The sequence below is a fragment of the Dipodomys merriami genome, unplaced genomic scaffold (assembly GCF_024711535.1).
Source record: "Dipodomys merriami isolate MVZ:Mamm:240054 unplaced genomic scaffold, mDipMer1.0.p SCAF_30, whole genome shotgun sequence".
NCBI classification, from domain to species: Eukaryota; Metazoa; Chordata; class Mammalia; order Rodentia; family Heteromyidae; genus Dipodomys; species Dipodomys merriami.
This window is the reverse complement of record NW_027204493.1, coordinates 4,567,079-4,591,600: the sequence shown is the minus strand read 5'-3', so window position 1 is coordinate 4,591,600 and position 24,522 is coordinate 4,567,079. Positions and strand designations below refer to the sequence as shown.

At 40.3% G+C, this 24,522-nt stretch overlaps 1 protein-coding gene across 8 annotated transcripts in view; it reads left to right on the top strand.

Moving 5' to 3' along the window:
- Cplane1 (ciliogenesis and planar polarity effector complex subunit 1) overlaps window positions 1-24,522 on the top strand; it is a 99,705-nt gene that overhangs the window by 60,702 nt on the left and 14,481 nt on the right. For all 8 annotated transcript variants that reach the window (XM_070041046.1, XM_070041045.1, XM_070041052.1 and 5 more), the window contains 14 exons: window positions 506-698; window positions 5,189-5,488; window positions 5,876-6,643; window positions 7,720-7,886; window positions 9,201-9,330; window positions 9,832-9,886; window positions 10,565-10,669; window positions 11,642-11,713; window positions 13,736-13,845; window positions 14,598-14,796; window positions 14,981-15,139; window positions 17,843-18,105; window positions 22,077-22,155; window positions 24,211-24,381. In XM_070041046.1, the coding sequence (XP_069897147.1) occupies window positions 506-698; window positions 5,189-5,488; window positions 5,876-6,643; window positions 7,720-7,886; window positions 9,201-9,330; window positions 9,832-9,886; window positions 10,565-10,669; window positions 11,642-11,713; window positions 13,736-13,845; window positions 14,598-14,796; window positions 14,981-15,139; window positions 17,843-18,105; window positions 22,077-22,155; window positions 24,211-24,381 (2,771 nt within the window). The remainder of the gene's footprint in view (window positions 1-505; window positions 699-5,188; window positions 5,489-5,875; window positions 6,644-7,719; window positions 7,887-9,200; window positions 9,331-9,831; window positions 9,887-10,564; window positions 10,670-11,641; window positions 11,714-13,735; window positions 13,846-14,597; window positions 14,797-14,980; window positions 15,140-17,842; window positions 18,106-22,076; window positions 22,156-24,210; window positions 24,382-24,522) is intronic.

The following is a 24,522-nucleotide window of genomic DNA, read 5'->3' as shown; positions in this document are numbered from 1 at the left end:
TACTTCTGGTTTTCTGAGTATTTTATTGAAGATAAGAGTCTTACGGACTTTTCCTGCCTAGGGTGGCTTTGAACCATGATCCTCAGATCTCAGCTAGGATTACAGGCGTGAGCCACTAGCACCCGGCTACTCATTTTTCTTAACTTCTATTGGTGATTAATCTAGTGAAAGACATCCCTAAATATGTAAAGTTCATCAGAATCATTGCACACATCTCAGATTCAGATGCCTACACGGACTCATGGCTGGGCTCTTGAGTAGCTTGGATCATAGGCATGAGCCATCACAAGGAGATGCCACAAGGAGAGACCACTCTGTGTGGCTGGTATAGGCTACTGTGTGGGCAGTCACGTGAAACATGGTAGGACAGGAGAGCTGCTGAAGCTACTAGAATAACCTTTTAATCGATAGAAAACAGCAGGAATTAAATATTCATGCAACAGATATCCAACTACTTTTTGTTGATTACTGTTTTTTTTTAATTTATTTAAATGCTTCTACACAGTGCTCAGGTTTCTGCATTGAAAGATAAACCTCCCTCAGTTCCACTTGTGGTAGCAAATGGAATCCATGTTGCTTCACAAACACCTGTTCCAGCACCTAGGAAGACCCAGACACATGAGCACGGGGCTCAGTTACCAGATTCTTCAGATGCGGCTAGACAGATGCTGCAAGATGAAATGTTTAAATTAGTTCAGGTAAGCACATTGCTACATAAGTAAGTATATCTATACATGATATATGTCAGGTTTAAAACTAGCAAACTTTCTGAAATGAACTAGTTAATATAAAATTGAAGGCATATCTTTTCCATTGGGCAAGTTCCTAACTCTAGGGCTAAGAGTCTAGACTGAGTTATCTGCATGTCAAAATGACTTCTTTTAACTGGACTATTTGGGAGGTAGCAGCTGCTCATATATGTGTGATAGAGCTTGCTCAACCAGACAGCAGCCTTGTACTATCGTGTTTCTTACCTGCAGACCAAATTTGGCTTGGGTTAAGTGTCGACTTCAGTTTACTGCTCTCATTGACTTCCATCATCTTTTTCACTGATCACTGTTTTCTCTACAAACCAATACTTTCTAGTCTTTTTTTAAAAATTCTTTTTTTTTTATAAGGGAATTAAATAGGCCAATGCTTTTATTTATGTATTTGTTTTTTATTTTTTCTTGGTCGGTTGTAGGGCCTGAACTCTGGGCCTGGGCGCTGTCCCTCAGCTCTTCAGCTCAAGGCTAGAGCTCTACCACTTGAGCCACAGCGCCAGTTCTGGCTTTTTCTGCTTATGTGGGGCTGAGGAATTGAACCCAGGGCCTTATGCACGCAAGGCAAGCACTCTACCACTGAGCCACCTTTCCAGCCCCTTAAAAAAATTCTTAAGCCATATTAAATCCTCTACTCATTCTACAGTCACCTCTTTTTAATTTATATTAGTTATATCCCCACATTTACATTTTATCTACATTCACTGCAGTGTGATATGTGATATGTAATCAGCCATTTTTTATTAACTTACTTTGTTGCTATTATAGAGGTGATGTACAGAGGGATTAAAATTACATGAGTCAGGTAATGTATAGTGTCTTCTGTTCCCTCATTTTCTCCCATTCTCTCCCTCCCATCTGTACCTGCAAGTTGTATAGTTGACTTTCATCCATGTCCAGTGAGCTCCACTGCTACACTTTGTTACCCTTCTTCTCTCAAGTTCTCTACCCTCCCCCCAACTCTTCCAAAATTGTACATGTGAATATATCATACATAAGCTAAAGAAGGCAGAATCATCAAAAACTTAAAAAAAAAAAAAAAAGCCAGGTGCTGGAAGCTGAGATCAGAGGATCGAGGTTCAAAGTCAACCCAGGTAGGAAAGTCTGTGAGACTTTTATCTCCAATAAACTGCTCAGAAAAGCAGAAGTGGCGCTGTGGTAGAGCACTAGCCTTGAGCTGAAGAGCCTGGGACAGCACAGGCCCAGAGTTCAAGCCCCATGATTGACAAAAAATAAAAAAAGAGAGAGAGAGAGGTCTTTTATTTTATTTTCAATCTTAGAGTTCATTTCACTATGTATATTATTTTATATAAATATGAAGAAGCACTTAGGCATATTTGTGTACCTTTGTATACACTGCACCTTTATGTTTCTCTCCTAAGAGTAGCCTCTTATGGATTTACTGTGTGCAAATATCTAGAATCTTGTATAATTTATTATATCCCAGTTCATTTTAAATCTAATTTCCACATATCAAAGAGAACATGTGTGTTTTTCTCTCTGAGCTTGACTTAATTCACTTAACATGCTTTGTTCTAGCTCCATCCATTTCCCTGCAAATGATATTGTTTTATTCTAATTAATGGCTGTATAAAATTCCATTGTGTATAGGTACCACAATTTTTGGTCCACTCATCTATTATGGGGCATCTGGGCTGTTTCCATATCTTGGCTACTATCAATAGTGTGGCAATGAACACGGATGTGCAGGTGTCTTTATCATATCTTGGCTCATGAGGTTCAGGGTATATGCCTGGGAGTGGTATGGCTGGGTTGTAGGGAAGTTCTATGCTCAGTTTTTTTGTTGTTGTTGTTGTTGTTTTTAATTTTTTTATTGTAAAGATACTATACAGAGGGCTACAGTTACATGAGTGAGGTAATGAGTACACTTCCTCTTGAGCATTGTTACCCCATTGTTTTCCCCCTACCATCCCCTCCCTCCCTCCCTTCCCCAAGATTCTTTTTTTTTTTTTTTTGATTGTGATTAAGTGATTACTTAATTTCCAGTAATTCACAGTATTGTGGAATAATGATGCTCGTTTAAAGTCACAAGTTCATTCTAACTTTCCTGGAGCAAATTGTCTATCACAGTCTGTAATATATAACGGTGCTCACATGTTATATACCATATATGTGATCAGCAGCATGGAGATATTTGGTAGTGGTTCAACCAGATGAGTGGGAGTTCTTTGTTTCTTAAGTCCTGTTAGTTTTGTCATATCACCTAACATTTTGGATTTATCATCCACTTATCAGGGAGACCATGTACTGTTTGTCTCTTCGTTCTTGGCTTACCTCACTCAACATGATTCCTTCTAGCTCCATCCATTTCCCTGCAAATGCCATTATTTTGTCATTTCTAATGGCTGCATAATATTCCATTGTGTATAGATACCACAATTTTTGGATCCATTCATCTGTGGTGGGGCATCTAGGTTGTTTCCATATCCTAGCTATTGCGAACAGTGCTGCAATAAACATGGAGGTGCACGTGTCCTTGTATATTGGTTCCTGTTGTTCAGGGTAGATGCCTAGAAGTGGTATGACTGGGTCGTAAGGGAGGTCAATCTTTAGCTTTCTAAGGACCCTCCAGACTGCTTTCCAAAGTGGTTGTATGAGTGTACATTCCCACCAGCAGTGTAATAGCGTTCCTCGTTCTCCACATCCCCTCCAGCATTTGTCGTTGGCTGATTTGTGGATGTGGGACATTCTGACTGGGGTAAGGTGGTATCTCAGGATTGTCTTTATTTGCATTTCCTTCACCACCAGGGATGATGAACATTTCCTCATGTGTTTCTTTGCCATTTTTATTTCTTCATTTGAGAAGTCCCTCTTTAGTTCCCTTGCCCATTTAGTAATTGGTGTGTTGGGTTTGGGAGGGATTAGTTTCTTGAGTTCCCTGTATATACAGGATGTTAACCCCTTGTCTGATATATTGCTGGTAAATATTTTTTCCCAATTAGTTGGTTGTCTTTCTAGCTTGGTTGCGATAGCTTTATCTGTGCAGAAGCTTTTTATTTTAAGGTAGTCCCATTTGTCGAGTCTCTCTCCAATTTGTTGTGACCCTGGGACTCTGTTCAGGAAGTTCCTTCCTGTGCCTATTAGTTCAAGTGTCTCTCCTACTCTGTCCTGCAGTAGTTTCAGAGATTCAGGTTTAATGTTAAGGTCTTTAATCCATTTTGAGTTGATGTTGGTGCATGGTGATAGGCTGGGGTCCACTTTTAGTTTTCTGCATGTGGCTGCCCAGTTTTCCCAGCACCAGCGGTTGAAGAGGCTGTGTTTCTTCCATTGTATGTCTTTGGCTCCTTTGTCGAATATCAGCTGGTTGTGGATTTATTTCTGGATCTTCTATTCTGTTCTATGCTCAGTTTTTGAGGAACCTCCAAACTGCTTTCTAAAGTGGTTGTATTAGTTTATATTCCCACCAAACGTGCAGTAGGTTTCCTTTTTCCCCACATCCCACCAACATTTGTTGTTTGAATTCACAGTGGCCAATCTCAGAGTTGTTTTGATTTGCATTTCCTTTATGGCCAGGGATTTATCAAACTTATTTATTTATTTATTTATTTACTTGTCAGTCATGGGGCTTGAACTCTGGGCCTGGGCGCTATCCTTGTGCTCTTCAGCTCAAGGCAAGCACTCTACCACTTGAGCCACAGTGCCACTTCTGGTTTTCTAATGGTTTATTGGAGATGAGAGTCTCACGGAGCCAGGCGCTGGTGGCTCATGCCTATAATCCTAGCTACTCAGGAGGCTGAGAGCTGAGGATCACCATTCAAAGCCAGCCTGGGCAGGAAAGTCCATGAGACTCTTACCTCCAATAAACCACAGAAAACCGGAAGTGGTGGTGTGGCTCCAGGTAAGAGCGCCCACCTTGATCTGAAGAGCCACAAGAACAGCGCCCAGGCCCAGAGTTCAAGCCTCATGACCGACAAAAAAAAAAAAAAAATGGTCCACGGACTTTCCTGCCCCGGCTGGCTTTGAACCGCAATCTTCAGATTTCAGCCTCCTGAGTAGCTAGGATTACAGGCGTGAGGTACCAGTACCTGGCTCAAACATTTTTTATATTGTTGATTCCTGTAACCAATTTTCTCTTGAATTTATGGGAACTTGTGTTTTTTTCAGCATGTCCCATAAAACTTACTGTAACTGATTTTACTCTTACTCTCTTCAGTCCCTTTTTACCTGTTTTCTTACTCTTCATCTGCTTTCTGTTTCTCATTCTTCTCTTCCTCTTCCTTTTCTTCATTTTCCCTTTCTGCTTCTATTTCCTCTTCCTCCTTCATCATCATCATCATCTAAGACAGGGCCTACAAATGCCAGTCAAGTGCTGTACTGGTGAGTGACAGAAACTGAGACAGTGTGTGACTTCTGTAATGTGTTCAGGTGGCTTGGCTTGTTCAAGACATCTTTTTGTTTTATTCTAGCTGCAACAGATCAACTTTTTGAGCTTAATGCAAATAGTTGGCTCATCCTTTGCTAACCTCCCAGATGCGCATCATCAGCTTCTCCAGCAGGCTCAGTCCATGCATTTGGGGAGAAGTCAAGTATCAGTCCCTACAAGGGAGAGTTGCGGTGTTCAAGTCAACAGCGGTCAGAGTGTTATGGAGAGATTTTTTGTTAAACCACAGTCTATGGAAGAGTGCAATAGGGAGCCTGGCAAGAACAGTCCCCAGAGTCGTGAAGCAGCCATCCAATCTAATCGTGAGAATAAGGGGAATTTACAGGTAACACATAGAAAAATACCATTAATATTCTAGAAATTTAATTCTTGGATTTTTGTTTTATGGGTAAATAAAGTTTTAACCAGTTTTCTAACATTCTACTCCTTCCAAAATGTACTGAACATCATTTACAAAATAAGGAATTTATAGCTCTGCACTAGTGGCATTTGCTGGTAAATCCTTCTCTGAAGCTAGATCCAAGGATTCAGGTGGGGAGCTTGTATAGACAAACCCAATTATAAAGCAAAAACCCAAACTAAAGGCTTTGCTCAAGTGATAGACCATTGGTCTTGAGCTGAGTGAGGCCCCGAGTTCAAACTCCATTACTTGCCAAAAAAAGAAAAGGAATTTATAATATGTTCTAAACTCACTTATTTTTCCCTCTTCCAGAATGATCAACCTGAGAATATTCCTCCTTGTCAATCCAATAGCAAAACCAAAAAGAGAGAACAAATGCTAACATCTCAGATCTTAACACCCACTGCATTTACTCCAGCTCCTTCTGGAAGTGTTCACCACCACTTTTTATCTGCACCCTCTGCTGTCCAGAAGACCCCTAGACTGATCCCACCTACCAAAACATTGAATCCTGGTTGTGGTTTTCCTTTGCTTCAGTTTCCACCCAAGCATGAATTCAAGCCCCTTTCCTTATCTGCAGGAAGACTTCCACATGTTCCCATTAAGCCTCCAGCCCAACCAAGAGAGGCTTGGGGATTATCTGATTCTTTCCAGCCTCCTCTTCCTCAGAAAGTAATACATACTGCTTCCATATCCCATCCACATTCAAGCCAATACAAGGCTGAAGCTATAAAAGATGCAGCTGAACAGAAGAAACAGGCAGAAATTGTAATTGCAGACATCCCTAAGCATGGAAATGTAGGCCAGTATATTGGACCAGAAAACTTGACATCTCAACAGGACTGTTCAATGTTTATGAAGCCAGAAAAACGATTTGATGTTAAACCAGGTTCCCTAGAGATATCGCCTCAGAATTCCTTTGGCCTTCCATTATTACACCTGCAGTTTAAGCCTCACATATTTTCATCAGCCTCAAGAGCACCATTTGCAGTTCCCTCTGTTCCTGTCAGAACTGTAGTAGAAGAAAGAAAATATCCACAACTGTCATTACTTCACTCATGCCTATCCCCAGAAAATACGGTAATGATTTCTTGTATAAAGATGGAAAAGTTGAGTCCTGAATTTTTAAAAAATGTTTTCTTTATCAGTGCTAAAATTAGGCTATTTCACAGATATTTCTTCTGCTCAGAGAAGAAGTAAGTAAGACCAAATGAAATTTTCAGGTGCCTCTGTGCACATGTGTAAGCATGTGTGTGAGTGTATATATGTGTGTGTGTGTGTGTGTGTGTGTATAGGGAGTGAGTACACATATTATTAGAGATTTTTAGCAATTATTAAATAATTGTATTTTATCTTTTATAGACTAAAGTTGTTAAGTACACATAAGTCTGTCGTAGTTGTTTGTATAATAAATTTTTATAAGCCCATAAAATATACTCTTAAGATATTATCTTTGATTTATGAGATTCAGATTGTTCAGATATAATTCTGTAGGTGAGTTGAACCATCTTAGGGAGATAATTGAATAATTCATTTTCTGGTACACTTTAGAAGAAGATTCTGGGAACAGAAGAGGTTGTCAGAAAAAATACTTAACCTTGTCTCCTTTTCTTGTGAAAATACTATAAACAGAAGAAGGGACTAAAGAAATGGAGTTTACATTTTGAGAAAAATTAAAGAACTTTTACTGCACAAAATAGTACAATGAGCCCTCTAGTTCCCATCATCCTGTTTGGAGTCATCAGTACATTGCAGTTCTAAGCATCAGATATCATAGCAGTGTTTACAGTTGTAAGAGAAGAAAGAATTTAATACGGAAATAAGATTTAGATGATCTGGGCTTCTGTTTAGTTTCTAAAACAAGATGATCCAGTTTAAGGCCAGTGTTATAGTCCAGTGGTAGAATACTTGCCTTTCATGCACAAGACCCTGGGTTTGTTCCCCAGCACTACAAGGGAAAATGAACATAAATAAAGATGAAACTTTCATCACTCAAAACCTTAAATCTTTAAGATATGGATACACATTTTACCAAAGTCAGTTTGTTCCAGTTGATTTGTGTAACCTCTTCCACATTTAGTATTTTTTTATTTTTTAATGTATTGCATACATGAGTTGGTAAATTTTTATTATTATATTTTGTGTCTTTTCTGTAGTGCAAACAGCCACAACTTATTCCACTTGAGAACCTCATGGCATTTAAACAAAGCTATCAAAAACAAGAACCTAATTTATTTGAACAAGGTGATTCTGCCCGTCTTCAACTTTTGAACGTCCATTTAGAACCATCTGAAATAAGACAAGGAAATAACAGCAAGAAAAGGCAAGTTCTAAATGAAAGTATAGTTGATCATATCACATGTCAGCATGTTCATTATATTCATAGTTACAATCTATATAGTTACAAACTATTTCATTATATTCATAGTCACAATCTATATCTATAGTTACAAACTATAAAATAATCTACCAATATAATGAAGGTAGAAGTGTCTGCTTCAACCTCCTGGCCTATTCACAATGTCCTTGTCGAGTATTATATATTTGAACATGCCTTTTTTTTGGGGGGGGGGCGTTGGTCATGGGGCTTGAACTCTGGGCCTGGACACTGTCCCTCAGCTCTTCAGCTCAAGGCAAGCACTCTACCTACCGCTTGAGCCACAGTTTTCGAGTGGTTTATTGGAGATAAAAGTCTCATGGACTTTCCTGCCTGGGCTGGCTTTGAACCTCAATCCTTAGATCTCAGCCTCCTGAGTAGCTAGGATTGTAGGCGTGAGCGTGGCTTTGAACATGTCTTATAATGAGGAAAATTCCTATTGTAAGAATCACTCTTTCCATTTTATAAAGGAATTCTTCCCTGGCATCTTTTGCAGAACACGTATTTAGTATCATGCAATGTTCCATGTGCTGTCTAAAACCAGGAACCAGTTTTCATTTTTATTCATTTTACTATGTTCTCCAGACTCAGAGAAAGCAGGAGAGTAAGTATGATGTAAGTTGTTTCAAGTTAGTAAGCAAGCAATGTTCCTTTACAAAGCAAGGCTGTAACCTATGAAAGAGCTCTTACTATAATGTTCTAGCTGTAGTGGATACTCAAGACATACATGGGTTGGAGATGATGGCTGAATCTAGAAAATTTTGAATTTCATATGAATCAGACATCCATCACCAGTGCTTTCTTTCTAGAAATGGTTATGTCCTTCTGTTCTTTCCAGGCAGCAGTCCTTCTGTATACGTGTTTCCCACAGTCTGGGGACCTCTTTCCTCTTTCCTCCTGGCTGAGATTTTTGGCTGAGGTTTCTTTAAGTCTTTTTATCTTCTTCAGATAAATGAATGGAGCTGTTCCACCAGCTTCAGATCTTCAACCAAAAGAGTTTGACAACTGCTTCAAAGGCAAAGCCTGTCTTCAGGTTCCAGTGACCAACACAGAATAGTCAGTTCAGTAGAAAAGGAACCTGAAATAAATTTCACCCATCCTTGTTTCATTGTGTTTATTAATTTGTATACTAGTAGTATTTATATCCTGATTTAATTAAATCCTACTGAAAACAGTTCAATAACTGTCTCCATATAACACAAATGAAAAACTACCATTGATGTAAGAGGAGAATATGTTTTGTACTGTTGTTTTTGACAGGCAAAGACGACGAGCTGAGAAAGAGCTGCAAGAGAAAAGATCTGAGAAATCCAAGAAAAAAAGCGTAAGCTTCCGGCCGGAGGATTCCCTCATTAATAATGAAGAGCCTGAAATTGTCACGAAAGACACGGTATCTGCTATAGCTTATTCTTCTCTGACTTGTACATGAAGAGTTTGGAATTTCTTTGTGTCTGTGTACTTTGATAATTTTGATAGAATAGCGTGTTGTTTGTATGTCAAAGAGCCTCTGCAGTTGAGAATTGCATATAGTAACTTTGCATTAAATTGTTAATTCTCTGTTTAAATACTTGACTTATAAATGAACTCTTTATTTTTATTTTATTAGAGTACATTAGTAGTACAGGGCTGGAATTTCATTGTGGCATTTACATGCATGTTTACAATGATTCAAGTCAGTCTCACACCCTATGTCACTTTCTGTTCCTGAACTAACTCTTGTAGTTACTTTCAAGGAGTAAGTAACTTGATAGATAGAATAAGTAGTTATTCAGTCAGTGATAGAATGGAACCTGCATCTAGGAATTTAATCTACATGGTTATTGACTATTTTTTCCAAAGTAGTAAATGTCTTTGAACTAATTATATGTTGATCATTTGGTCATTTATTTAGGAACAAGAAGAACACCGTGCTTCTCAGCCTTTGGAAAATTTCAACATCCCTTATGGTATGTCTATTGTATATTTATGATTGTTATGTTTGTGCAAGAGTTAAAAATCAACTTTCTAGGAATGGGTAGAATATAAAAATGAGTCTGTTACTTCCATGTTATGTTTGACAAGAAAGCAGGGAGGTATACGCTGTGAAGCTATATCCAGTAGAGCAATGGTTGACAGACTATGGCTTGAAGATAGGATCTAGCCTGTTTTTCTAAATCAAGTTTTACTGAAACATAGTCATGCTATAAACCCCTTTTTCTTGACAATTTTCTCCTCTCACCCAGCCAGTGACCACTTCTTGCCTAGTTTACCTCCTTGTTATTCTGAAATTTCTTTGTCATAACCGAACTGCTGCAATAATCTCATCCAGCTGACTGCCTGCCTGACTTCAGTTTTATCTACTCAAATCTGTTTTCCATACAAGGCAGCAGTGGCTTTTCTGGAACAGAAGTCTAACCAAATAACCTCCCTCTACTGGATCTTCACAAGCCAGAGGAAGATCGAGGTTCCTAGACTTAACACAGACACCCCTCACTGTACCCTTGAGGTTCAGCATACAAACCACCGTGAGCAGAAATCCATGCTGCAGCATCTTACTTCTCCTTCACTCAGGTCTTTGTGCTTCTAGGCCCCTAGTAACATGTTGGCTTCTTAGTGACTGCTCCCAATGTTTTGTTCTATTTAAGAAATGCTACAAGATAATGTTAATACTTCAGCTGGATTGCATTTCATGGCCTCTATCCTAAAGAAAGCTGTGGGAAGTCAGGATGCAAGTACTAATACAGATCCAGGTAAAAATGCTCTTTGAAAAAACTTTTCATATGTGTTTTGACATACTTAAGGCATCTCAACTTTTTTTCTTTTTTTTTTGGTCAGTTGTAGGGCTTGAACTCTAGCCCTAGACACTGTCCCTGAGCTTTTTTGTTCAAGGCTAGCATTCTACCACTTTGAACCACAGCAGCACTTCCAGGTTTCTGGTGATTAATTGGGGATAAGAGTCTCAAGGACTTTTCTGCCCAGGCTGACTTCAAACTATAGTCCTCAGATCTTAGGATTTCAGGCATGAACCACCTGCTCCTGGTAACATCTCAACTTTTTTTTTTTTTTTAAATCAGTCCTGTAGCCTGAACTCTGGGCCTGAGCGCTGTCCGTCAGCTCTTCAGCTCAAGGCTAGTGCTCTACCACTTGAGCCACAGCGCTACTTCTGGCTTGTTCGGTTTATGTGGTGCTGAGGAATCAAACCCAGAGACTCATGCATGCATGGCAAGCACGTTACCACTGAGCCACCTTCCCAACCCCGGAAGTACTTTCCTTGTTGCCAGATAGATTGTTGGCTAAGAGTAATCCTAGTGAATGCCTAGGGCATAGATAATAATAAAAATTTGAAGTTTATTAATTGATTATAATTTGTCAATTGACCTCTCCCCCTTTTTTTTGGCCAGATGCTGGGTGCTATCCCAGTGCTTTATTGTTCAAGGATAGTGTCCTGTCCTACTATTTGAATCACAGCTCCACTTTCAGATTTTTGCTTGTTAATTAGAGTTAAGAATAGCACAGTTTTACTTCCTAGGCTGGCTTTGAACTGTGATTCTCAGATCTCAGCCTTCTGTATAGCTAGGCTTACAGTCTGAGTCACTGATACCCAGCTTCCCATCACTTTTTATATACAATATAAAATTATCAACAGTCATGTATTGTTATTGTGGTTGTGAAATTGTTTTCTGATTTTTCTTTTTGCCTGAAATCTCCTAATTTACTACAAGATAAGGAGGATGCATCTCAAGAAGTTGTCTCTGAATGTGTTAAAAATCAGCAATCCAGCACTTCCACCACAGGTCTGATGTCTTTTATTTGTCTAAAAATAACTTTATTTATTGTTTGTTTGTTTGTTTGTCTAATAATGGGGCTTGAACTCAGAGTTTGGGCACTATCCTTTAGATTTTTAGCACAAGGCTGGTATTGTACCACATGAGCTACAATTCTGCTTTTGGTTTTTCATTGGTTAGTTGGAAATAAGAGCCTAATAGACTTTTCTGGCCAAGTTGGCTTTAAAAGATGATTCTTAGATCTCAGCCTCCTGAGTAGCTAGGATTACAGATGTGAGCCAACATTACCCAGCCAGTTTGACTTTAAGCCTGTACCTGCATGTGCCAAAGCCAGTGTTACCACTCCATTAGAAAAAGACTGTTAGCTAAGCATAGTAAGTACTTCTGGGACTCCTTGTTTCTGTTTTTGGGCAAATATATAATTTATATTCAAGCATTGGTAGCAAGTTTCCTGGACTCAGTTTGACAATGAGTTGTCTTTTAACATGTAATTTGAAAGTAAAGCTTTATTAAAAATAAAAAACTAGAAATTAATTAGTGTCCTAGGACAGATACCCAGAGTTAAATTGTCTGCTGACTTTCCTGTTGTCAGGAATGTTTATTTTACTGTTGAATAAGCAGCAGATTACTTTTGTAAAATCTAGATGTTGACATGTGAAGTGTTCAGTGTACACTGGTACTAGCAGCTTATACCTATAATCCTAGCTACTCAGGAGGCTGAGATCTGAGTTCAAGCCCCAGGACTGGCACACACACACACAATGGTAAAGTCTAGCTAACAGAGCTCTATAATTGTGTGTGTGTGTGTGTGTGTGTGTGTGTGTGTGTGTGTGTGTGTGTGTGTGTGTGTGTGTGTGTGTGTGTGTGTGTGTGTGTGTGTGTGTGTGTGTGTGTGTGTGTGTGTGTGTGTGTGTGTGTGTGTGTGTGTGTGTGTGTGTTCAAGCCCAGTCCTGGGGCTTGAACTCTGGGCCTGAGCTTTTGTAACATTCTACTTGATCCACAGCTACACTTCTGGCTTTTGGGGTAGTTAATTGGAGATAGGACTCTCCTGGCCTTTCTGGACTGGGCTAGCTTCAAACTGCAATCCTCAGATCTCAGCCTCCTAAGTAGCTTAGATTATAGGCATAAGCCACTGGCACCTAGCTCTAAAATTCATTTTTAAAGAATATGAATTATATATATTAATAAAACTACTAATATAAATAATTAGCAAAGCCAGGCACTGGTGACTCATACCTTTATTCCTAGCTACTCATGAGGCTGAGATCTGAGGATCATGGTTCAAAGCCAACCCGGGCAAAAAGTCTGTGAGATGTTAATCTTCAATTAACCACCAGAAAACTGGGAGTGGTACTGTGGCCCAAAATGGTAGTGTGCTAGCCTTTAGCAAAAGAGCTCAGGGACAGTGCCCAGGCCTGAGTTCAAGCTCCCCAACCAACCAAAAAAAAAAAAAGGCTAAATAAAAATAACTCTTAGAAAAAAAATTGTAAAAATATAGTTAATCTGGGAAGGAAGGGCTGTAATTTCAACTACTTGGGTGGTAAAGATCAGTGTAGTTGTAGTCCTAAGCTAAATCAAGACCCTATTTGAAAAATAACAAAAGTAGAAAGTGTCAGGATATGACTTAAGTGGTAGAGCACCTACCTAACAAGCTTAAGACCCTGAGTTCAAACCTAGAACTAACTAAAAAATAAAAATTTTCTAAAATCTGGCTTTATTGAAATATTCCAAAAGAAAATAAATATGACTTAATTATCTGCAATGGAAATAGAAAGTTGTATGAATTATTGATATAATTAGGTACTTTTTTCTTGTGAATCATTCATAAAAATGATTCTCCATCTTCATTCACGTATAATTTCTCTATAGAGTACATTGCTCTTATGATAGAATATAATTTGTTTTAATGTATTTGCACCTATGAATCTACTACTTAGATTTTCAACAACTGTTTGTTAACGCATTCTATAAAGATAATGACTTAGGGATATTTACAGAGATTTTATGAATTCCTTTGTTTTTTTTTTTTAGAACATGAACCTTTGGACATTTCTCAACTCTTGGTTCCGGATGTGCATCCAAGTGTCAAATTTGCCACTGAAACATCAACTGAACCTCCGTCCCCCTCCCCATCCCCTACGGTAGCAAACATGGCTTACGTGTTCAGAGTCTTAATAATACCTTTGTGCTTAAGGCTATTTTGGCCATCAGGTGTTATGTTACTGTATGGGCAAACTGAGTGTAAAAATCTCATCTGGGTAACTTTGTAGAAAAGTGGGTTTGGTTAAATGGATCTTTCATGGCCCTGTGATCTACCCTTTCTTTGAAAGTTTTTGAAAAGTAGAAATATCATTTTGTTGCATTTCCCCTATTCTTGTTTTTAAAAGAACAAATTCCCAAGCCCTACAAAATGGCTTGTACTGAACTTTTGCATTTGAATTAAAGATTGTTAAACATGGAAAAAAAAAAAGGTCAAAAATTTATTAGACACTGAACTAAAAGCAGTGTCATACTTCCTACAGCTTTCCTGAGTTTCCCCCATACATAATAAGAATAAGGAATTAAGGCCTGGTGCTGGTGGATCACACCTGTAATCCTAGCTACTCAGGAGGCTGAGATATGAGGATCAGGGTTCAAAGCCAGCCCAGACCGGAAAGTCCTGTGAGACTCTTATCTCCAATTAACCAGCAGAAAACTGGAAGTGGCACTGTGGCTCAAGTGATGGAGCTATCATCTTGAGCTGAAGAGCTAAGGTACAGTGCCCAGGCCCACAGTTCAAGCCCTACAACCAACAACAACAAAAAAGAATATGGAATTAGTCTTTTTTTTTTTTTTTTTTTGGCAGAGTAGCTATCAAAAGGGAAAAGAGTGATTTTTATGTGTTTTAACTCAGGCTGGACGTACTTATATAAACGTGATTGACATCGAAGCTGATGACCTACAGGAATTACTTGTCAGAGAAGAGCCTGAACATGATGATGGCGTTACCAGACAGCAAAGTGACCACCTGGATGTCCCGTCATCTGCAGAGTTGCATTGCATGGCTGCCTCCATCTCAGGTGCTCTTACCCCCCACAACTTTGAAAGTCAAGGTAAGAGCTCTTTCCTACTTTTTAAACAAATTAAATATATTTTGAAAAATATTAATATTGTTCTCCCTACTCAGAGTCTTCCTCCTCCAAACCCACTGCACTTTTGACTGCTTATGTTTATCTTCTGATCACATTGTTTAGAATTTCAGAGTTAATTTTTGTATGCCTTTCCTATTCTTGATAGAACCTGCCAGTTCTACTGTGGGTTTGCTTCCTAAACCTGTAGAAGTGACTCCAGCCTGTTTAGATGGGCAAAATTGGAAAGCAGGCATCAATGAAGTACCTGAGCTCCCTTCAGCAGCTTCAGCAACAGCAGCATCAACAGACAAACAGCAGGACAAAGGTGATGCACAGCATGGCCTCTCCTACCTCAGTACCTTATTTCTATGTTAGAAATAAGCTTGATAGTCATGAATCATGTTACCATATGGGAAACGTACTAGTTAGAAGAGTATTTCTCCTCAATCTGAAATTCTTACAGCCTATGAATGGTTAGATCAATCTAATTCACATGTTTCCTGGAGCACATGCCTAATGCTTTTCCTGGGTCTCATAGGAGTTGTGACCCTACTTTGTGGTTGCAAGATGTGAGGTGTAGAATCCACAGTGGGGGCTGGGAAGTTGTCTCAGTGGTAGAGTGCTTCCCTTGCATGCATGAGGCCCTGAGTTCAATTCCTCAGCACCACATAAGCAGAAAAGAGCCAGAAGTGGTGCTATGGCTGAAGTGGTAGAGTGCTAGCCTTGAGCTGAAGAGTTGAGGGACAGTGCCCAGGCCCGGAATTCAGGCCGCACAATGGATGACAAAACAAAGAAAGAAAGAAAGAAAGAAAGAAGGAAGGAAGGAAGGAAGGAAGGAAGGAAGGAAGGAAGGAAGGAAGGAAGGAAGGAAGGAAGGAAAGGGAAGGGAAGGAAGGATCCACAGTGGGCACTCAGGGACATGAACATCTAGGAAGGGATGGTGGAGGAAACCATCTCCTTAGGATATGTTTAGGCACAGGTGTCACTGCTGTATACACCAACAACTACCACTGTTGCAGATTTTGAAGCTCCTTTTGTCATCTGTCAGGGGTATTCCTGATTATGAGCATGTCTGTCTGTATTTTGTACTTGAAGTCTGTGTGCATCCGATCTTTACTGAGGGTGACGAGGAAGACACTTCAGGCTGCCAAGAAGCAAGAAGGGTAGCTAGGACAATATTATATAACTGTCATGGTGAACACTGGTATTCACCATTGTCTTCTCATAGGAAACTCACCTTAGACTGGCTGAAAATATATATCAAATAGTTTTTATATAGTTGTTTAGAGCACTTTATCACATAATTTGGTCTTCATAAAACTTTTATGTGTTAGGTGAGGCAGGCATCATACTCTTTGGCCTACTATTCATTCTAAAAACATTAAGGTAGAAGGAAAAACTGGGAGAGAATAAGGGAAGGGGTGACATTGTCCAGAAAGAAATGTACTCCTTACTTGACTTATATAACCGTAGCTGTAACCCCTCTGAACATCACCCTTATAATAACAATAAAAAAGTTTAAAAAAACATTAAATTACAGTGTAAGTGCTGGAGCTAAGAGGAAAAGAGGAATTCTAGCCTGTTAGCCTTGGGGGAATAGCCTTGGAGCTAAGAGGAAAAGAGGAATCCTAGCCTGTTAGCCAATGGGGGAATGAAAGACACATGAATAAAGGAATGGTTAGGATATAGCTTGGTAAGTGCAGGAGGAAGCGTAGTGAGATTGCTGGATAATGCAGCACCTACTGTGGCTTCAGAGAGCATTGCTACTGGCTAAGGAGAGGCATCAAAGTGAAGCTCTCAAGGAAGGCAGAATTCCGGGAGTGAAAAGGTATTCGAACTGGGAGCTTGCTGAGTTTCAGAAAAGGGAAGTTTCATTGAACTTGGAATCAAGTGCAGCGTTTGAAGAAATAGTAAGTAATGAGCTTTATACTAAGCAGAGAGAACACTGTGTGTCTTTGTCACATTGAGGCATTTGGACTTTGAGGATGAAGGCACTGGAGACATGGAGAAGTTTTAGGCACAGAATTTATTGGAAAGCTCATTGGGCTGTGGTGGCAGCACAGCCATTAGCAAGAAGTAGAATCATGACTGTCTGGCATCATTGTGTTGGAAGGAAAGAGAGGAATTTTGGCCCTCATGCCTCTGGCTTGGGGAGAGCTCACTGAGGTGAGGAATAAAAGAGGCAACAAGTTAGAGAAGCCATGCATGGTCTCGGGAGATGAAATGTTTACTTGAGTTCCCATATGGAGTCAGTAACAGCAAAAGTTAGGCCCCGCTTTTTTTTTTTTTTTATGTCAGTCCTGAGGAGTTCAAGCCTCAGGGCACTGTACCTGTGCTCTTCAGCTCAAGGCGAGCGCTCTACTGCTTGAGCCATAACTCCACTTCCGGTTTTCTAGTGGTTTTTGGAGATGAGTCTCACAGACTTTTCTGCCCGGGCTGGCTTTGAACCCTGATCCTCAAATCTCAGCCTCCTGAGTAGCTAGGATTACAGGCGTGAGCCCCAGCACCCAGCTGACCCTGCTTTTTACTATGTGCTAGTGTTGCATTTCAAAAAGTCATAAAAATATTGAAGTCTCAGGGTGTTAAGATTATATGTGTCAAGCTTGTGATAAGAAGTCTCAAAACTGAAATGGAAATTCTGAGTATATTAAAACTGATTTCAAGCTGGGTACCAGTGGCTCATGCCTATAATCCTACCTACACAGGAGGCTGAGATCTGAGAATCACAGTTGGAAGTCAGCCAGGGCAGGAAAGTCCATGAGATTCTTATCTCCAGTTAATCACAGAAACAGCCAGAAGTGGTCCAGTGGCTCAAGCGGTAGAGTGTTAGTCTTGAGCAAAAGGAGCTCAGGTACAGTGCCTAGGCCAAGAGTTGAAGCCCAGGACTGACCAAGAAAAAAAAGAAAAGAAAGAAAAAAACAAAACCAAACAAAAAACTGATTTCAAAGATTACATTATATAGACTTAAAATTACCTCATTAAAAGCTGCCTCTTACTTAATTTTAATCCCTGATCATTTTATCTTTAGAAATGTTAGATCTGCCTCAACCAGAATTCCAGTTCAAAGAGCAGAGTACAAAGTCAGATGCTGTAGAAGATTTGCTGCTGTGGACACTGCTGCAGGACATTCCTGCAGCCCCGCCCATGCCAAGCCCCCCAGCTTGCAGGCTAGAGGATCTCAATGCTAAGCTTCAGAAAATGGATGAGCAGCTCCTGGCGGTCCAAACCATTGCAGAAAACATAGAGCAGGATTTCCCAAGACCTGAAATGCTCAATCTACGATGTCATGAGGTAGTGTGTCTTTATTCTGGAGGGTGTGTGTGTGTGTGTGTGTGTGTGTGTGTGTGTGTGTGTGTGTGTGTGTGTGTGTGTGTGTGTGTGTGTGTGTGTGTGTGTGTGTGTGTGTGTGTGTGTGTGTGTGTGTGTGTGTGTGTGTGTGTGTGTGTGTGTGCGCGTGTGTGTGTGTGTGTGTGTGTGTGTGTGTGTGCGTGTGTGTGTGGTGTGTGTGTGTGTGTGTGTGTGTGTGTGTGTGTGTGTGTGTATTTGTAACTGAGTTATTGGATTTGGATTGAGACCTAGGGCCTCCCACTTGAGTACTAGCCTTTTGTTTGTTAACTGCAGTACTAGAGATTGAACCCAAGGCCTTGAGTGCTCCACCACCGAGCTACATTCCCAGCCCCAGATAATTCTTTGCTATGGGGGACTATCCCACACATTGTAGGATATTTGAGGCAACATCTTGCTCTTTATTCACTAGCTACCAGTGGCACTACCTCTAGTTTAACAATCAAAACATCTCCAACATTGCCTGATATCCTCTAAGGTCCCAAATTATTCCCAGTTGAGATGTACTGTCCTAAGCTGTTAAGGAGTATGCCCAGACTTCCTACTAAAGAAGAAATGGACAAATCAGACTGTGGTTTTCTTTGAAAGCTGCTTCTTTTTCTTCTTCTTTTTTTTTTTGTCAGAAAGTGCAGCTTGAACTCAGCCTGAGTGCTATCCCTGAGCTTTTTCACTCAAGGCTAATGCTCTACCACATTGAGCCACAACTCCATTTCCAGTAGTTTGGTGGTTATTTTGATGATAAGAATGTCACTGACTTTTCTGCCAGTGGCTTTAAACCGTAGTCCTCAGAGCTCAGTCTCCTGAGTATGTAGGATTACATGTGTGAGTCTGGCTCTTCTAGTTTTATGAAATGTACAGTATATCACGTGTATCATGCTATCTGAGGCACTTTTGCTCCTGTGTCACTAACTTTATACCCAGCAGTCAGCATCTCCCCTCTCCAACTCTAATCTCCCAGTTCTCTATCCACTACCTTACTTTTCCTAATTTCTTTGAGATCAACTTTTTTAGATTTCCCATAAGCGCGTGATCATGTGGTGCTTATCTTTCTGTGTGTGGCTAATTGTCACCAGCTTTATCCATGTTATTGCAAATAACACTTTTGTTTAGCCAGCACCCGGGCTTGAACTCTGGGTTTCTCGCTCTCAGTGAGCTTTTTCACTCATGGCTTGTCTCTACCACTTGTTATACCTCCTCTTTCAGATTTTTTTTCTGGTTAATTGGAGCTGAGTTTCTTGGATCTTTCTTCATGGAATTGGCTTCAAATTGGGATCCTCAGATCTCAATCTCCTGGATTATAGGCACAAGCCACTGGCACCCACAATTCCATTTGTTTTTATGATTGCATAGCATTCCATTTTTTATATATTGACCACATTTTCTCTATTCATTCATCCAGTAATGGACTCTTAGCTTTTTCCACATCTTAGCTATTGTGAAAGTTACTATGATAAATGATAAATACAAATATCTCAGATACTGATTTCATTCCTTCAGATAAATGTCAGTGAGATTGATAGATCATAGAGTAGTTTATTTTTTGGCAAACTCCATACTGTTTGCCATATGGTTGTATTAATTAAATTTCCTCCCAATAGTGTGCAAGGATCCCTTTTCTCTGTGTCTTCACCAACACTGTCTTTTTGACAGCCATTCTTACTACAGTGAGGTGATACACAATTTCTTTAATCCTTACTTTCAAAACACGTTTAAAAGGTTAAAATTAAATTAAATATATATAAAACTATATTAAAATATGAAGTAGGACCACTGTTAAGTAATACTTTTATTGGGCTAAAGATGTAGCTCAGCAGTAGAGAGCTTGTCTAAATAAGAAAGTTTTGTTTCTTGTTGGTACTAGAGATTAAACGAAGGCCTCAGGAGGGCTAGGCATGCACTCTGGCTCCTGTTTGGGTTGGCTTTTTTGATGTAGGGTCTTTTATGGCTGAGCTGGCCTGAACTTGTGCTTCCCCACGTCTCTGGGGATGACAGGCATGTATCTCTGCGCCCATCCATTGTGTTTCCCCATAGCTTGGATAACAGCCTTTTATGACTACACCCAGCCATTGGGAGATGGTGTCTTGAACCATAATCAAATTTCTGCCTCCTAGGTATCTAGGATTCTAGACTTGAGCCATCAACTCGAGCCTGGTTGCTTTATTGTTGTTGTTGCTGTTTAACACTAACTTGGAAGTCTCATGTCCAAATGAATATTGAGCTTTAAACGAATCATTGGAGCCCTTTACTTCTAAGAATCTCTTTTGAATTAGTCCTCAGCTAGTAATAAGAAACCACTGAAAGCCAGATTTTAACTTCTACCTCATCTAGTCATGCTACTTTACATATTCCTTGAGTCCTTTTATTTCTTCACCAAACATTTGCATGAGCATCTGTAAGAAGTCAGGCTCTGAACTGTCTACCATCTAGGAGCTTGGAATCTACAGAGATTAGGTAGATGTATAAATATGTACTGCTTGCCAAAAGAGTGCATAAGTACAGCTGGCCTGCTGCATGCATCAGAGAAGCCTGTGTAGAGCTGGTAATGAGTTGGTGAACTTAGCAGTAGCAATGGAGAGGCTGTTGCAGGACTGTGGGAAGAGCGAGTACCTGGTGGAGTCCAAGGAGGAAGGGGGTGGGGATTGTGTGGAGGAGGGAGGCCCAGTGGTTTCTGTGAGGCTGCACTCAGCTAGAAGTACAAGGAATTAGCAGACAGCGGGATGGAGACTTCTGGAACTGAGTGAAGTCTCGGCTAGATGTGCAGATTTTGGAGTGATCATTTAAGATAAAGATGAAGTCAAGATAGAGGAGCACACTGAGTGAGCAAAGGACAAAGGAAGAGTTCCACACTGCCTGGTAAGGAGGAAGACTCACAACAAGGCTGTGAACATGCAGACTATTAGACCCTCAGCAGGAAGCTGGCCAAGCAGCATCTACAGCTCTAGCCCCTTAATCTCCCACAGCTATGCCTATCATGCCCACCCAAAACATCTTTTCAGATTACACAGGCTGGCGTAGCTGGTTTGACATTTGGAGAAAGTTCCCCAAAATCCTGCTAGAGCCCAAGCCTTTGACTGGCAGGTGAGGACCATTCATGTCCCACTGCACATGGCAGGTATCTGATGAATGTGTTTCTTGGTTGCCTTTACTCCCAGTGGACACTGGCAATCATAAAAATCACGTTTATGTAATAAAGGTTTCCCACTAGAACAAGGACTAATAATTGTACCATAAACCTGGAGACAGTTGCAAGGGTAGAATTGTAAAAGCATGCTCAAAGTCCCTAAGTATTTAATCTTGGAGGATGGCTGCAATGAAATACAGAACACTAATTCAAGTGATAGAGTTGCTGTGTTTGTGTAAAGTGCTCCCACCCTGTTATAATTTTACACATATGCACAGAAACACTGAGGCTGAATGATACTGGAGACAAGACTGACCTTATCATCTTTCCCTCTTTCCCCTCCTTCCTTCCTGCTCCCAGATAGTCCGCTTTTTATTCCCATATGCTATTACTGTATTACTTATTACCATTGTCGCTGTAGGTTCTTGAGGATCTGGGTAGAAATGAATGTTCTGGTTCTAAGAAAGTCACTGAGTCTGAGCCTTGTTTCCTCATCTAAAAATTGGAAGATGTTCACCCAGGTGGTAGTTAAGGTGCTTTCCCTATTCCATAATTATATGATGCTGTTTTCCTAAGCCTCCTAAAAGGTTCAGTCACACTACAAATGAGTGAAACCTTCCTCTTTGTGAACCTACTATGTAGCTTATATTGGATTTAATCCCATTTCATTTGTTGTTAGTGCTGTTTAAAACTCACATAAAATTGTTGTAGTAGTTGGAAATTATCAAATATAAAATTTATAATGGTTGTTTTATGTGTGTGTGTTTGTGTGTGCACATGTGTATGTTTTCTACAGGTGGATAACATCCAGTTGTCTTCTGGTCCTGAAACTGAAATACCAATTACTTCAAAAACCATTCCCATTTCTGAAGAAGGTTTGTGGTGGGGTTGGAAGGGCTGACGGATTTCCATTGATTTTGTATTGGGATAAGATGATGTGTATCATGGCATCAGTTCTTAGATATGTGTTAAAGTTCCTCAGTATATCCTTTCCTTTCCCCCCCCCCTCTTCCCACTTACATGGGTATGTAGGTATCTTTCATATATATATTTTTTTTTGGGGGGGGTCCGGTCGTGGGGCTTGAACTCTGGGCCTGGGCGCTGTCCCTCAGCTTTTCAGCTCAAGGCTAGCGCTCTACCACTTGAGCCACAGAGCCACTTCCGGCTTTTTTCTTTTTGCTTATGTGGTGCTGAGGAATTGAACCCAGGGCCTCAGGCATGCAAGGCAAGCACCTTCCCGGCCCAACTCTCTCTTATATATTGATTTTTTTCTTTAGATATAAGCCTAAGAGTGTTACGACATGGTCATAGTATAGGTTTATTTTTAAACTTTTAAGGAACCGCTGTACAGATTTTCAAAAAAAAGTCTCCATTCTTACCAAAAGTATATCATTCTTTTTCTGTTTTGGTTTTGGGTTTTGGGTTGTTGTAGTTGTTGTTGTGGTGGTGGTGGTGGTGGTGTGGTGGTTGTGGGGCTTGAACTCAGGGCTTGGGCACTGTCCCTGAGCTTTTTTGCTCAAGGCTAGCACTTTGAGTCACAGCACCACTTTGGGTTTCTGGTGATTAATTGGAGTTGAAAGTCTCTCAAACTTTCCTGCCTGGGCTGGCTTCGAACCCTGATCCTCAGATCTCAGTCTCCCAAGTAGCTAAGGATTACAGGCATGAGCCACCAGTGCCCAACTTGACATTTCCTTTTGTATTCCTCACCCTATATGAATTCCATATGAATTTGTTTCCTTTTTTCCCAGCACTGATTAAAACAGTGCTGGAGTTCAAGCTCATTGCTTTATGCTTTCTCAGCAGATTCTCTACCACTTAGGCTACTCCACCACTCCCTTTTTGAGTTTCACTTTTTGTCTGGGCTAGCCTGGACTGTGACCTTCCTATTTGAGCTTTTCTGTGTTGAGGAAGCAGTAGCAGGCATGCACCACGCTTCCCCAGCAGTTCTAGCTGACAGGTGTGCATCGCCGCACCCAGATATATGCTCTCATGAACCTGGGCAGGCCTGAAACTGAGAGTGACCTCTGCCTCCCAGATAGCTTGAACCACTGTGCCTGGTCATGTGGGCCAGCAATCCCTAATGGCTGTCCCTAATCATGCTCTGAGTGGTTATCATGGAGATGGGAGTTAAGCACTCTCAAAACAGTGAGGCGATACGTGAGCTTTAGGCCTTCCTTTATTAATGTTTTTGTCAGTTTGTTTGCTTACAATTCTTTCTTTAAAAATGTTTAATTCAAGCCGGGCGCTGATGGCTCACGCCTGTAATCCTAGCTACTCAGGAGGCTGAGATCTGAGGATCGCGGTTCAAAGCCAGCCCGGGCAGGAGAGACCGTGAGACTCCTATCTCCAATAAACCACCAGAAAACCGGAAGTGGCGCTGTAGCTCAAGTGGTAGAGCGCTTGCCTTGAGCTGAAGAGCTGAGGGACAGCGCCCAGGCCCAGAGTTCAAGCCCCACGACCGACAAAAAAAAAAAAAAAAAAAAAAAAATGTTTAATTCAAATAATGTAAATATGTAAGAAGCAAATATATAAAGCCAAAACATAAGCTTAATGAAGGTCTTTACTCTTTTAATGATTCTTTCAAAGTTTCTGCCTGCCTCTCTTGTACTCATGTTGATTTCCTCAGATCTGCATTCTACTTTCCCAGCTCTTTTCTACTCTGTATCTTTGCTGTTTTACCACTTCATTGTGACTTTAATGTCTGAGAATGCCTGTCCTGTTCTTTTATTATGGTTTCTTGATGTCTTCTTTCTTAAATTTAACTGTTTGTTTGTTTGTTTTTACTATGGGACAGATTTCGTTTTAAGTTTCACATTAAATTAGTTCGCTTTACCATAGAAACTCTTAGAATAATATATTGCAAATTTCGTATACCGGTGTTGGATTTTTCCTACTTCTTTCTTTTTTCCTCTTCTTTTGTCGTATGTCAGATGGATTAGAGCATTTCCTGACTCACATGGCCAAGCAAGATCCAAGTGTTAAAGTGGAACCTTCGGAAACTGAATTTTCAGTAACAGAAAATCATTCCAGTCAAAAAACATTTGTGTTTCCTTCTGCGGAGTCAGTGGTTAGCCTCTCCAGTGACCGGCACTCTACTTCCGGTATTGTCCTTTGTTCCTTTCCTCTGCTCACATCCTTATTCTGCATTAGAGTATTGCTGAACTATATCTGTTGGGAATGTAGTTGGGTAAGACCTGTGAAGTCATTTTCCAATACTTATTTCAGGGAGGGGAAATGAAAAC